General features: G+C 42.5%; 1 protein-coding gene across 5 annotated transcripts in view; it reads left to right on the top strand.

Annotated features, from left to right (window-relative positions):
• MARK3 (MAP/microtubule affinity-regulating kinase 3) overlaps positions 1 to 12,558 on the top strand; it is a 116,875-nt gene continuing 104,317 nt past the window's right edge. For all 5 annotated transcript variants that reach the window (XM_011991583.1, XM_011991582.1, XM_011991580.1 and 2 more), the window contains exon 1: positions 1 to 225. In XM_011991583.1, the coding sequence (XP_011846973.1) occupies positions 175 to 225 (51 nt within the window). In that variant the 5' untranslated portion in view covers positions 1 to 174. The remainder of the gene's footprint in view (positions 226 to 12,558) is intronic.

The following is a 12,558-nucleotide window of genomic DNA, read 5'->3' as shown; positions in this document are numbered from 1 at the left end:
GGGGGACGGCCCGGGCCAGGGCCGGGATCTAGACGGCCGTAGAGGGAAGGGAGCCGCCCTCCCCACGGCGCCGCTTCGAAACTGCCGTGGACTCGAGGACGCTGGTCGCCGGCCTCCTAGGGCTGCGCTGTTTTGTTTTCGCCCTCGCATTGTGCAGAATTAAAGTGCAGTAAAATGTCCACTAGGACCCCATTGCCAACGGTGAATGAACGAGACACTGAAAACGTAAGTAACCTGGGCGTTGTAGTTGGCGGACCTTCGGGGTGGCCTTCGTGCTCCTCGGGCAGTGCCTTGCAGTCGGGTGGGCTCCCCCCCAGCCCGAACGCTCTGGAAATAGAGGGCAGGCCGTGGTCACCCAAGAGGCAGCCAGGTCGGACCGTTTCCTCCAGAAGTCCGCCCTGTCCCGCTGTTCGCGGGCGGGTCTGCGAAGTATATCGATTATGCCTGCAGTCTAGTCGATTAGTAAAGCCCATAAGTTGCATCGTTACGAATCGGTGCTTTGAGAGGCCGGGTTGCCGCTCAATGGATTGTGCAAGTGTGCGTGTCAGATCACTGCAGTGGTCAGTGCTTATTTTAACCGAACTCTGCTTTTAACTTGGTCAGGCATTTCTTGAGAGACTATCACAGTAATACCATATGTACTGGTGCTGATTAAGAGTAATCGATTGAGTCAAGTGGGCTGTCTCGTTCTTTTAAGATGGAACTAAATTTAATCACAGTCACTAAGTGTCTACTGAGGGATCTTTGCGGTCCCCTTAGGAATTCCAAAACACTAGCGCGCAGCCTTTATTAAGGCATAGTTTCCTTTTCATACAAATCTTTTTTGAAGGAGTTAAACATTTTAAAAAGCAGAAAAGCAGATGTATAGTGAAGCTGTGCTCTGCCACTCACTGCCTAGCTGAGGGACACCCGCTGGGGCTTCGCTGTCCTCCTTCCTAAAAAGAGGTTGACTTAGATGAGCTCTTAGGTCCGTTTCAGCGCTCACAGGCTATGATTTTATAAAAGGAACCTTTGATTTTGTGCATGTGAAACTACAAAATGCCAGGAACAGCCTTGCTAGAGAATGAGAACTGGTAGTAGAAATGCCATTGAAGAAACGTTTGACTCTTCGTTTTCTGAACTGTCCTCTAACACTGGCTTCGAAAGTGTTTCAGTCTAGTTGTTGCCTATATTCTGTAAAACGTCTAGTAAATAACTTGTAAAGAAACTTCACTGGCCTTTCATTAAAAGTGTTATGAGGTAATTGCTGGCACGAAATGTCTTCTCTTAGGGAATGCTTCCTTGCTTTGAGTGTTTTCATGCTTTCAGTAATGTCCTGAGATGTTACGGCCTAGTGGTGTCAATGTTTTAATTTTGATCTTCAAAAATGCCACTTGTTTGCTGGATAGCTGTTTGATAATTTAATCTGTAAACGTAAAACCATAGCCTAAAACATCCCTGTAGCATATTAGTGTATAATATTTAATGCTCTTTAGCCCTGAGTGAGTAGAACAGTGGTGTACCTTTCTCCACCTGAGAGAGATTAGAAAATTATACAAAGAGCGAGTAATAGAAACTCTTAGACTAGGTGAGTCAGGGAACTATTTTCTTATGGTCCTTTTAAAGAAACCTTTTTTTGTTTTTTTTTTGAGACAGACTGAGACTGTCTTCCAGGCTGGAGTGTGGTGGTGCGATCTTGGCTCACTGCAGCCTTCGCCTCCCAGGCTGAAGTGATTATCATGCCTCAGCCTCCCGAGTAGCTGAGATTACAGGCATGCACCACCACGCCTGGCTTGCATTTTTGTATTTTTAGTAGACAGGGTTTCACCATGTTGGCCAGGCTGGTCTAGAACTCCTGGCCTCATGTGATCCACCCACCTCGGCCCCGCAAAGTGCTGATATTACAGGCGTGAGCCAGTGTGCCCAACTGATTAGTTTTGATCATTGATATTCACTCAGAGAAGCAAAACTTTACGTTGAACCAGAGTAGGAGCTCCATGCTTTCTAAACTGAAGCCGAAAACAGTCATAGCAGATTTGTGATAATGAAGGATTTCAAATGGGTCTTCTTTCTTTCTTTCTTTTTTGAGATGGAGTCTGGCTCTGTCTCTCAGACTGGAGTGCTGTGGCACGATCTCGGCTCACTGCAACCTCCACCTCCCAGGTTCAAGTGATTCTCCTGCCTCAGCCTCCTGAGTAGCTAGGATTACAGGCATGCGCCACCACTCCGGGTAATTTTGTATTTTTAGTAGAGACGAGGTTTCTCCATGTTTGTCATGCTGATCTTGATCTCCTGACCTCAGGTGATCCGCCCGCTTTGGCCTCCCAAAGTGCTGGTATCACAGGCGTGAGCCACCACGCCGGGCCATGTAGTGTATTTAAAATGAATTTTTGACTGTTTTAAAATCAAGTTTATTACACATTGTTGCGTTGATTTACCATGCCCGGTTACATTTTTAACTCTTGTATTGGCATGTTCTGGAAGGAACTGTGTAGCTTTCACAGTGTGGAGCCCTTGTGTCAGTGTTACAACTCAGGTATAGACTTTGTTACCTACATTACTGCACGGCTAGGTATTAGACTTCCTGCCAATTGAGTGGTGAATGTACAAGAATGAATGGGAGCTCTCATTCTGTTGAGAAGCTTTTTTCTTAAAAAAGTTAGGTTTGTTGAGATGTAATGTTCATCCATTTTAAATATATAGTTTGGTGAGTTTTGACAAGCGTATAGTTACGTAACCACTATCACAATCATGATGTAGAACACTTCCATCACCAGAAAGCTCCCTTATGGCCCTTTATAGTCAGTGCCTTCTCCCTTTCTCAACCCCTGGGCAACCACTGATCTGCTTTCTGTCCCTGTGGTTTTGCCTTTTCAAGGATGCTATGTAAATGGAGTCACAAGAGTAAATAATCTTTTGTGTCTTCTTTCACTTAGCGTAGTACTTTTGAGATTTATTTCAATGTGTATCAGTAGTTCATTCCTTTTTATTGCTGTGTTAGTATTTCCTTGTTTGGGTGTGCCACAATTTTTTTAATCCACTCACCAGTGATGGACATTTTTGGCTATTGTGACTAGAATAGGTATGTTTTAGTATTTTGTAAAAATACTTTTTATTGTGCTTATCCCAGGAATCTTATTTAAATTTTAAATAATTGTATATAGCTATGACAAGAATGTTACATATTAGATCAAGACTAAGAAAAGGCAGGCCGGGTGTGGTGGCTCATGCCTGTAATCCCAGCACTTTAGGAGGCTAAGGTGGGCAGATGGCTTGAGGCCAGGAGTTGGAGGCCAGCCTGGCCAACGTGGTGAAACCCCATCTCTACAAAAAAAAAAAAAGACTGGGCACGGTGTCTCATGCCTGTAATCCCAGCACTTTAGGAGGCTAAGGTGGGCAGATGGCTTGAGGCCAGGAGTTGGAGGCCAGCCTGGCCAACGTGGTGAAACCCCATCTCTACAAAAAAAAAAAAAGACTGGGCACGGTGTCTCATGCCTGTAATCCCAGCACTTTGGGAGGCTGAGGCGGGCAGATCATGAGGTCAGGAGATTGAGACCATCCTGGCTAACTTGGTGAAACCCTGTCTCTACTAAAAATACAAAAAGTTAGCCGGGCGTGGTGGCGGGCGTGTATAGTCCCCGTTACTTGGGAGGCCGAGGCAGGAGAATGGTGTGAACCCGGGAGGCGGAGCTTGCAGTGAGCCGAGATTGGGCCACTGCATTCCAGGCTGGGCGACAGAACAAGAGTCCGTCTCAAAAAATAAGTTAGCTGGGTGCGGTGGTGCATGCCTGTAATCCCAGCTACTCAAGAGGCTGAGGCGGGAGAATCACTTGAACACAAGAGGCGAAGGTTGCAGTGAGCCAAGATCATGCCACTGCACTGCAGCCTGGGTGACAGAGTAAGACTCTGTCTCAAAAAAAAAAAAAAATTTGCAACATAAATATTATCTTCATCCTTATACACTAATTTTTGTTTGATTTCCAAATGTTAATGTCCACCCTTAGTGAATGGGTATATAAAAGTTTACTGTTGGCCAGGTGTGGTGGCTCACACCTGTAATCTCTGCACTTTGGGAGGCCGAGGCAGGTGGATCACCTGAGGTCAGGAGTTCGAGACCAGCCTGACCAAGATGGCAAAACCCTGTCTCTACTAAAAATACAAAAATTAGCCGGGCGCAGTGGCAGGCGTCTGTAATCCCAGCACTTGGGAGCCTGAGGCAGAAGGATTGCTTGAACCCTGGAGACGGAGAGTGCAGTGAGCTGAGATTGAGCCATTGCACTCCAGCCTGGGCGACAGAACGAGACTCCGTCTCAAAAAAAAAAAAAAGTTCGCTGTTGCCACATTGTGTTATAGCTCAGAAGAACTACTCAATCTAATCCAGTGAGGATGCTGAGACTCTGCGAGGTGACAAAGGCTGCTACCAATGACAGGAGACCATTAAATATTTAATAGCAAAGCCTCTACTGGGCCCCACATCTCTAGCTTAGGCTCCATAAGGAGATGTAGTTGTACCTGTACACAGAGTATTTCTAAAACTTTTTTTTTTAAGCTTGTAGATCAGAGGTGTCCAGTCTTTTGGCTTCTCTGGGCCACATTGGAAGAAGAATGTCTTAGGCCACAAATAAAATACACTAATACTAACGATAGCTGATAAGCTTAAAAAAAATTGCTGTTTTAACGAAGTTTGTGAATTTGTGTTGGGTCACTTTCAAAGCGGTGCTGGGCTGCATGCAGCCCTTGGACCGTGGGTTGGACAAGGTTGCTGTAGATTTTATTTTTATTTTGAGACAGTATCTCGCTCTGTCACCCAGGCAGGAGTGCAGTGGAGCAATCACAGCTTGCTGTAGCCTTGACCTCTTGGGCTCAAGCAATCCTTCCAACTCAGCCTCCCGAGTAGCTGGCACTACATGTGTGCCCTACCACTTGCAGGGCTAATTTTTAATTTTTTCGTAGAAATAGGATCTCCCTATATGTCCAAGGTGGTCTCTAACTCCTGGGCTCAAGCATTCCTCCTGTCCCAGCCTCCCAAAGCACTGGAATTACAGGTATGAGCCACCACACTCAGTCAAAACTATTTTTTAAAGTGTTTTATTATAGGAAAATTTAAACAAATAGAATGTTATTTATCAATGCTTCTCAACCACAGCGTGATTTTGCCCTCTAGTGGACATTTGACAATGTCTAAAGACATTTTTGGTTATCACAACTAGAGAGAGGTTTGACTGACCAGAAATGCTACTAAACATTTTACAGTACATAGGACAGCCTTCCACAAGAAAGAATTATCCAGCCTAAAATGTCAGTAGTGCCAGGGTTGAGAAATCCTGGTATGTACTTAGCCCCCATATACTCCACAGCGCAGCTCAGTGGCCAGTCTTATTTCATTTATAAATTAAGAAGCAAATGCAGTATCATTTCCTCTCTAGAGGTTTTAAAAGAGATAAAGCCTGTTTTAAGAAACATAAAAGCAATACCTTTATCATATTTTCTTAATATCACATATGCAGTGTTTAAATTTTCTCACATTTCTGATTTTTAAACTCTGTTCAAATTAGAATCCAGCTTGAATTCATACATTAGAGTTGGCTGATAAGTCAAATATGCTTTTTTTTTTTTTTAAATTGAGATGGAGTGTTGCTCTGTCACCCAGGTTGGAGTGCGATGGTGCAATCTTGGCTCACTGCCAACCTCTGCCGCCTGGGTTCAAGTGATTCTCATGCCACAGCCTCCTGAGTAGCTGGGATTACAGGTGCCCACCACCATGCCTGGCTAATTTATTTTATTTTATTTTGTATTTTTAGTAGAGATGGGATTTTGCCATGTTGGCCAAGCTGTTCTCGAACTCCTGACCTCAGGTGGTCCGCCTGCCTTGACCTCCCAAAGTGCTAGGATTACAGGCATGAGCCACTGTGCCCAGTCAAAATATGCTTTTTAAAGGCAACCAAGCAGTTTGCATTTCAGTTTATGTTCTGTAGTTTTATGGAGCCATGGATACATCCTTTTTCTATACTGGCAAAATGAGAAACATTTTTTTCACCTTAATTTCAAAGGATATGACACTTTGTAAGCCTGGTAACATTATTGGCCAAAGTACCAGAGACCCAGGGCTTTCCCAGTGAAGTTATTTAACAGCTACTGATATGTGTGCATCGTGTTCTTATTATTAGTTAACACAAATAGTCCCCCAAATTTCTGACATCTGTGAAACTGGTAATGCTGTTGTCTAATCAGCCATTGGTTATGTGAGACTGAATAACCTGTTCAGCAAGTATGAATGCCTACCGTGTGTATGATACTGTGCTAGGTGCTGTAGAAGCCATGTACCTGGGACATACAGCATTCCCGCTCTTTAGGATTTCCTGCTCCTTGCGGAACAAAGCAGCCTGAGCTTTGTGAAGCTAGTCTGTAACGCTCAAACTTAAACAAACATTAGAATCACCTGAAGGGGCTTTAGAACCCTGATCGCTGGGCCCTACCCCTAGACCTTGATTTTACCCATAGAATTGGAATTTCTAACAAGTTGCCAGGTGATGTTGATGCTGCAGGTCCAAGGACCACTCTTAAGAATCACTATAGCAGGAATTTCTGATGTTTATTTATTAAGGAAAAAAAAATCACTGCCTTACTGTTCAGTGAAGTCTTACTGACTAAACTATACTCCTTTGAGATTGTACTGTGACTATCAAAGGGAGATTTCCAGACCATTTAATTGAGTTTTCAGGTTCCGTGAGTTTAAAAAAAACTGGCTGTTTATTAAAAAGTGTGGTTGTGGAAAACAGCAATAGTTGCCATTTGATGATCACTTAACTGTATATCAGTATAGAGTATCTCATTTAAAATATGTAATATGGTTTTATTTAATCAGCTTTTTTTTTTCCCCTGAGGCGGAGTCTCGCACTGTCGCCTGAGCTGGTGTACAGTGGCACGATCTCGGCTTGCTGCAACCTCTGCCTCCTGGGTTCAAGCGATTCTCCTGCCTCAGCCTCCTGAGTAGCTAGGATTATAGGCAGCCGCCACCAAGCCCAGCTAATTTTTAAATTTTATTTTTTGAGACGGAGTTTCACTCTTGTTACCCAGGCTGGAGTGCAATGGCATGATCTCGGCTCACTGCAACCTCCGCCTCCCGGGTTCAAGCAGTTCTCCTGCCTCAGCCTCCTGAGTAGCTGGGATTACAGGTGCCTGTTATCATGCCTGGCTAATTTTTTTGTATTTTTAGTAGAGACGGGGTTTCACCATGTTGGCAGGCTGATCTCGAACTCCTGACCTCATGATCCTCCCTCCTCAGCCTCCCAAAGTGCTGGGATTACAGGTGTGAGCCACCGTGCCCCCGGCGTAATCAGCTTTTTAACTTCTAAGCATAACCTGTTGAATCAAGCTGTTTGGGCCTTATCAGAAAAAAGGTGACCTGTAATTTCAGGACTCAGGAGGCTGAGGCCAGCGGATCACTTGAGGCCAGTCCACCTGGACAGCACTTGTCCACCTGGTACAACATGGTAAAACTGTGTCTTAAAACAAGAAAGAGAAAAAAGTTGATCTCTGAAGAATTCATGAAAATATTTAGTCAGAGCTTTTAGGGAAAGATCTTATAGACTTAATTTGAGCATCCTTATCTTATATATGTAAATTAGGTAAAGGTTGAAATTTGCAGTAAGTAGAATTTTGGTCATTTCAGTTATGTAGCTTATGATATATACATTGTAACTTTCTTAGACTTACATGGTGTATGATTTACATTGTAATTACATAGAGGCTTATACCTAATAAAAATTAATAGTAACTATTTGATTTCAAAGAGGATTGTTCTGCATTTTATTACCTTTTTTTTTTTTTTTTTTTTTTTTGAGACAGAGTTTCGCTCTTGTTGCCCAGGCTGGAGTGCAATCTTGTGACCTCCGCTCACTGCAACCTCCGCCACCCAGCCTGAGTAGCTGGGATTATAGGCACGCACCACTATGCCCAGCTAATTTTTTGTATTTTTAGTAGAGATGGGGTTTCACCATGTTGACCAGGCTGGTCTCGAACTCCTCACCTTGGGTGATTCACCTGCCTTGGCCTTCCAAAGTGCTGGGATTACAGGCTTGGGCCACTGCGCTCGGCCTGCATTTTATTATTCTAAAATATAGCCAGATTTTATGCCTGGAATTTGTTCCTGGGCTGCAACAAATTCCTAGTGAGAGTCAGGGAATGTTCCATGACTTGTGGCTTTGGTTAAAAAAGAAAAAGGGGTCAGGGAATGCAGCACCCTCTGATCACCACTGGGAGTACTGAAGCAGAAAATTCATTTGTCTCATTTCCATTTTAAAATTTCAAATTAAACCTGAAGGAGAAAATAAATCTCTTACCTGGGAAGCTTTAATGTCCTGTCTCACACAGAAGTTAAAGGTTGTGCTTGGAGTTGGTCTGCAAAAGTAATTAAGGAATTTGTACTGACCCATCTGCACCTGCTTGTACAGAGCAATTGGAAGGGCAGAAGTTGGCTTTGAAAGAAAAGGCCTTTTTTTGGAGATGGGGGGGCATCCAACTTTATCTTCAGCCTAGAGTTCGCTAGCACTGCACTCTAGCCATTCAAGCTGCTCAACTGTGGTTAGTCTTGTGTACTTCTGTGTACACTAGATAAGACATTGTTTCTGTGGGTTATGTGGGACCTTGGAGTTCAGTGTCGAAGCTCAAACAAAGCAGGTGTTTTTTCTGTATTTCTTATTGATAAGCAGTTGCTTTTGGTTGGACCTAAATATTGTGGGGTTTGTGTATGGACATTTCACACAAAAATCTGTATTGATAGAATTTAATATGAAATCAGAGAAGTTGAATTCACAGGTTTTGTTTCTAGAATTTTACATAACCCTAGTCTTTTTTCTTTTTTTTTATGATGGAGTCTCACTCTTGTTGCCCAGGCTGGAGTGCAATGGCATGATCTTGGCTTACCGCAACCTTCGTCTCCTGGGTTCCAGCAGTTCTTCTGCATCAGCCACCCGAGTAGCTGGGATTACAGGCATCCGCCACCACGCCCGGCTAATTTTTGTATTTTTAGTAGAGATGGGGTTTCAACATGGCCAGTCAGTTCTATAACTCCTGACCTCAAGTGACCACCCGCCTCAGCCTCCCAAAGTGCTAGGATTGTAGGCATGAGCCACAGAGCCTGGCCATAATCTTACACTACTTTCCTGAAGGGATGTGTGGTGGAAAGAGTCTGGGCTTGAAAGTGGAAGACAAAAATGAGAGCCTAAGACTGATTGAGATAAAGATTCTAAAGAGGTAGAATGGACCTCATAAGATATGGAGCAAAAAAGAAGGAACAACATATACAAGGAGAAGGTAGAATTTAGAGTTTTATTTTTAGACTGGAATTTGAAACTGGTCTTGAGATTTAAGTAACTGTGGACAAATAAATTCACTTGGCTATGCCTCATGTTTTTGTTTTTTGTTTTTTTTAATCAGAGAATAACATCATCTCAAGTTTTTTCTTGGTGTTTTTGTTTGCTTGGATTTTTATGACTTTTCGCTTTCTCAGTCTCCTCTGTGGTCAGATTCATCAGGCATTCTGTCACTTTCATCTCTGTCAGGCTGGCCTTGTGTTCTAGCTGTCTGTTCTGCTGCATAGTTGTCATCCTGAGATCTCCCTTCACTCGTATCCTAGGGATTCCCTTTGCCTTTCCTGTTGGATCCTATTTTCTTCCCTTTGGTTCACTCCCAGGTTTCATTGCAGCAGTTCCTCCAGTGATTTTCTGAGAAAGTTGCTGGGAGGTAAATTTTTAAAATCCTTTCATATCTGCAAACATCTTTATTCTGTTCTCATACTTGATTGCTATTTTGGCTGCATATAGAATTCTAGACTGAATATCCTTTTTCCTCAGAATTTTGTTTTTTGTCTTATATAGCATCTGACACTCTGATTTGGAGAGAGATAATGCTATTTTGAGTCTTGCTTATTTTTCTGCGTTTATTTAAGGCTGATTGGAAGTTTTGTGCATTTGGATGGATCTTGAATACAACAGTGGGGCACACTGTTACTTCTTTGTGGAGCTCTTGATACCGGTATATTTTGTCTTATCACTTGGCCTGGGCAAGCACAGAATGCCCATGTTCCCGGGAGCTGAGTCAGGGGAGAGCGCAGAAAGAAAGGTCTGTGGCTTTCTGCTTTCTCTACTTGTTTTCAATGTCCCTCCCCTCAGTTGTGCCCTGTGTTCCCAAGCCCAGAGACTTTCCATTTTGCCCTTTCTAAAGAACCTCCGGTTTTTTGCCAGAGTAGGAGAGGAGACCCAGGGGGTCTGTTATTTAACAAACTGACAGATCTTCTTGTTTCAGGCTTACTTCACTCACACTTCTAGAGGTTCTTGGTACCACCAGTTCCTGAACCTTTTAAGGGTTCTATAATACAAATCAGGATTTTCCAGTATCTCTATAGCTGGCTTAGGATTAATCTTTCTTATATGTGTTAAGTCATTTTCCTTCTTCTTTTAGTTTCCGAAAGTATATCTGTCATCACTTCTGTTTTCTTTGTCTTGTGGCTTTTTTCCTTATGCCTTATATTTTTTCCTTTACTTTCATTTTAATGGAGTTTGGAGAGGGAGGGGAGGTAAATGCAGCCATGATTTTATAACCAGACATGGATTAGGTATTTACATATGTCAATACGTGTCTTTAAAATTTAGCTAGTACTTGTTATTATAAATAACAAACTAAGATTGATAGACTTCTTGAAAACTTGGCAGTAAATTTGGCTAATGGTGGGTTGTTGTAGTAGAGTAGCATTTTCCCCTTTCCCCCAAGCTTTCTTACCTCTTCTTGGATGGTGCCTGGCCTGAGATGACCTTCATCTGTCATAAGAATTCTTCTACTTGCCCTTTGAAGACTCCATCCCTTCACGTCTTGGAGTACCTTTTTTCCTTTTTCTCACCCAAATGTGATCATGTCCTTTGGGTGCCTAGAGCTGCAGTATCCAGCACAGTAGCGACTAGCCACACGCAGGGCTGCCAAGCACTTGAAACATGGTTAGTCTGAATTAAGGCGTTCCGTAAGTGTGAAAGATAAACCAGACTTCAAAGACAGTATTTCAAAAATAGGATATAAAGCCTTTTTATATTATGCATTGAAATATTGGGGGATATATTGAATTAAATAAAATGGTATTCAAATTAATTTAACATATTAAATATGTTTCTTTTTACAGTTTTCAATGGAGCTACTAGAAAATTGAAAATTACATATGTATGTCACATTATACACCTATTGGACAGCATTGGAGTATTCACTCTGATTTTCTCATGGGGCAGGAATTGCCCCTTGTTTCAGTTACTGTTCCCCTGTTAGCGCCCCATGTGTATTGTGAGTGCCTTGAAGGTTTGACACCACAGTTTTCTATTTCTTTTATTCCCTGATAATGCCTACCATATAGTTGACTAGCTGAAAGTTACTGAATCAACTTTTCTTTTCTTTTTTTTTTTTTTTTTTTTGAGACGGAGTCTCACTCTGTCGCCCAGATTGGAGTGCAGTGACCCGATCTCGGCTCACCACAACCTCCACCTCCCAGGTTCAAGCGATTCTCCTGCCTCAGCCTTCTGAGTAGCTGGGTCTACAGGCGCCCGCCACCACGCCTGGCTAATTTTTGTACTTTTAGTAGAGATGGGGTTTCACCATATTGGCCAGGCTGATCTTGAACTCCTCACCTTATGATCCGCCTGCCTTGGCCTCCCGAAGTGCTGGGATTACAGGTGTGAGCCACCACACCCGGCCTGAATCAACATTTTTTTAGCTACAACTTGTGCCTTACAAGTTTTTTATTCTAAGGATTAGAAAAGTAAATTATTTTTCACCATATTACATTAGTTCACCTACTACACCAGTAACAATTATTTTATTCAAAAGTGAAACAGATTTTACTGTATTTATGGGACAATAACAGTTCCCCCTTCCTATTCATATTCTTAGATGCTTTCTCATAAATTCAGCTGTGAAGAGTCACATTATCTTTGGTCCATGTGAGACTATCTTCTTGTTTTATCTATTCCTGTTAATCCCCATATGTCATTTCTCTTACCCTCCATCCCATGTTACTGTTTTAATGTGTTTAGTATGTGTATGTGTTCTTACATAGTTTATTTTGGTATGTTTGTTACTTTATGTAAATATTGCATATGTCTCATCTGTGCACTTAATATATTGCATCTAACTGCTGAATAGCAGTGAGATGTATGCATCTACAACATTTTACCAGTCTGCTTGCCAGAGGTGCACATGTTAATTTTCTCCAACTCTGTCACCACAAAAAAAATGCTTCAACATCTTCATGCATGTCCCCTTATGGAGCAATGTAAGAGTTTCTTTGGGATGTATAGCTTGGAATGGACTTGCTGGGTCACAGGAAATGTCAGATTGTTCTTCTAGATGGCTGCTTCCATCAGTAGTGCACCACGGTTTTTGTATTCCCGTTTCTCTGCCAACATTTCAGAGCTTTCTAATTTTTCCCTATTTAACAGGCCTAATGTGATACTACATTGTGGTTTTAACTTGTATTTCTCTATGATTTTTAGAATCTGTTTATACATTCCTTGGCTTTGGGTGCATTCTTGTTGTTTTTTT

The sequence above is a fragment of the Mandrillus leucophaeus genome, unplaced genomic scaffold, assembly GCF_000951045.1.
Source record: "Mandrillus leucophaeus isolate KB7577 unplaced genomic scaffold, Mleu.le_1.0 Scaffold4, whole genome shotgun sequence".
In the NCBI taxonomy this organism is placed as follows: Eukaryota; Metazoa; Chordata; class Mammalia; order Primates; family Cercopithecidae; genus Mandrillus; species Mandrillus leucophaeus.
Note: the sequence above shows the minus strand (reverse complement) of the source record. Positions and strands in the feature narration are given on the sequence as shown.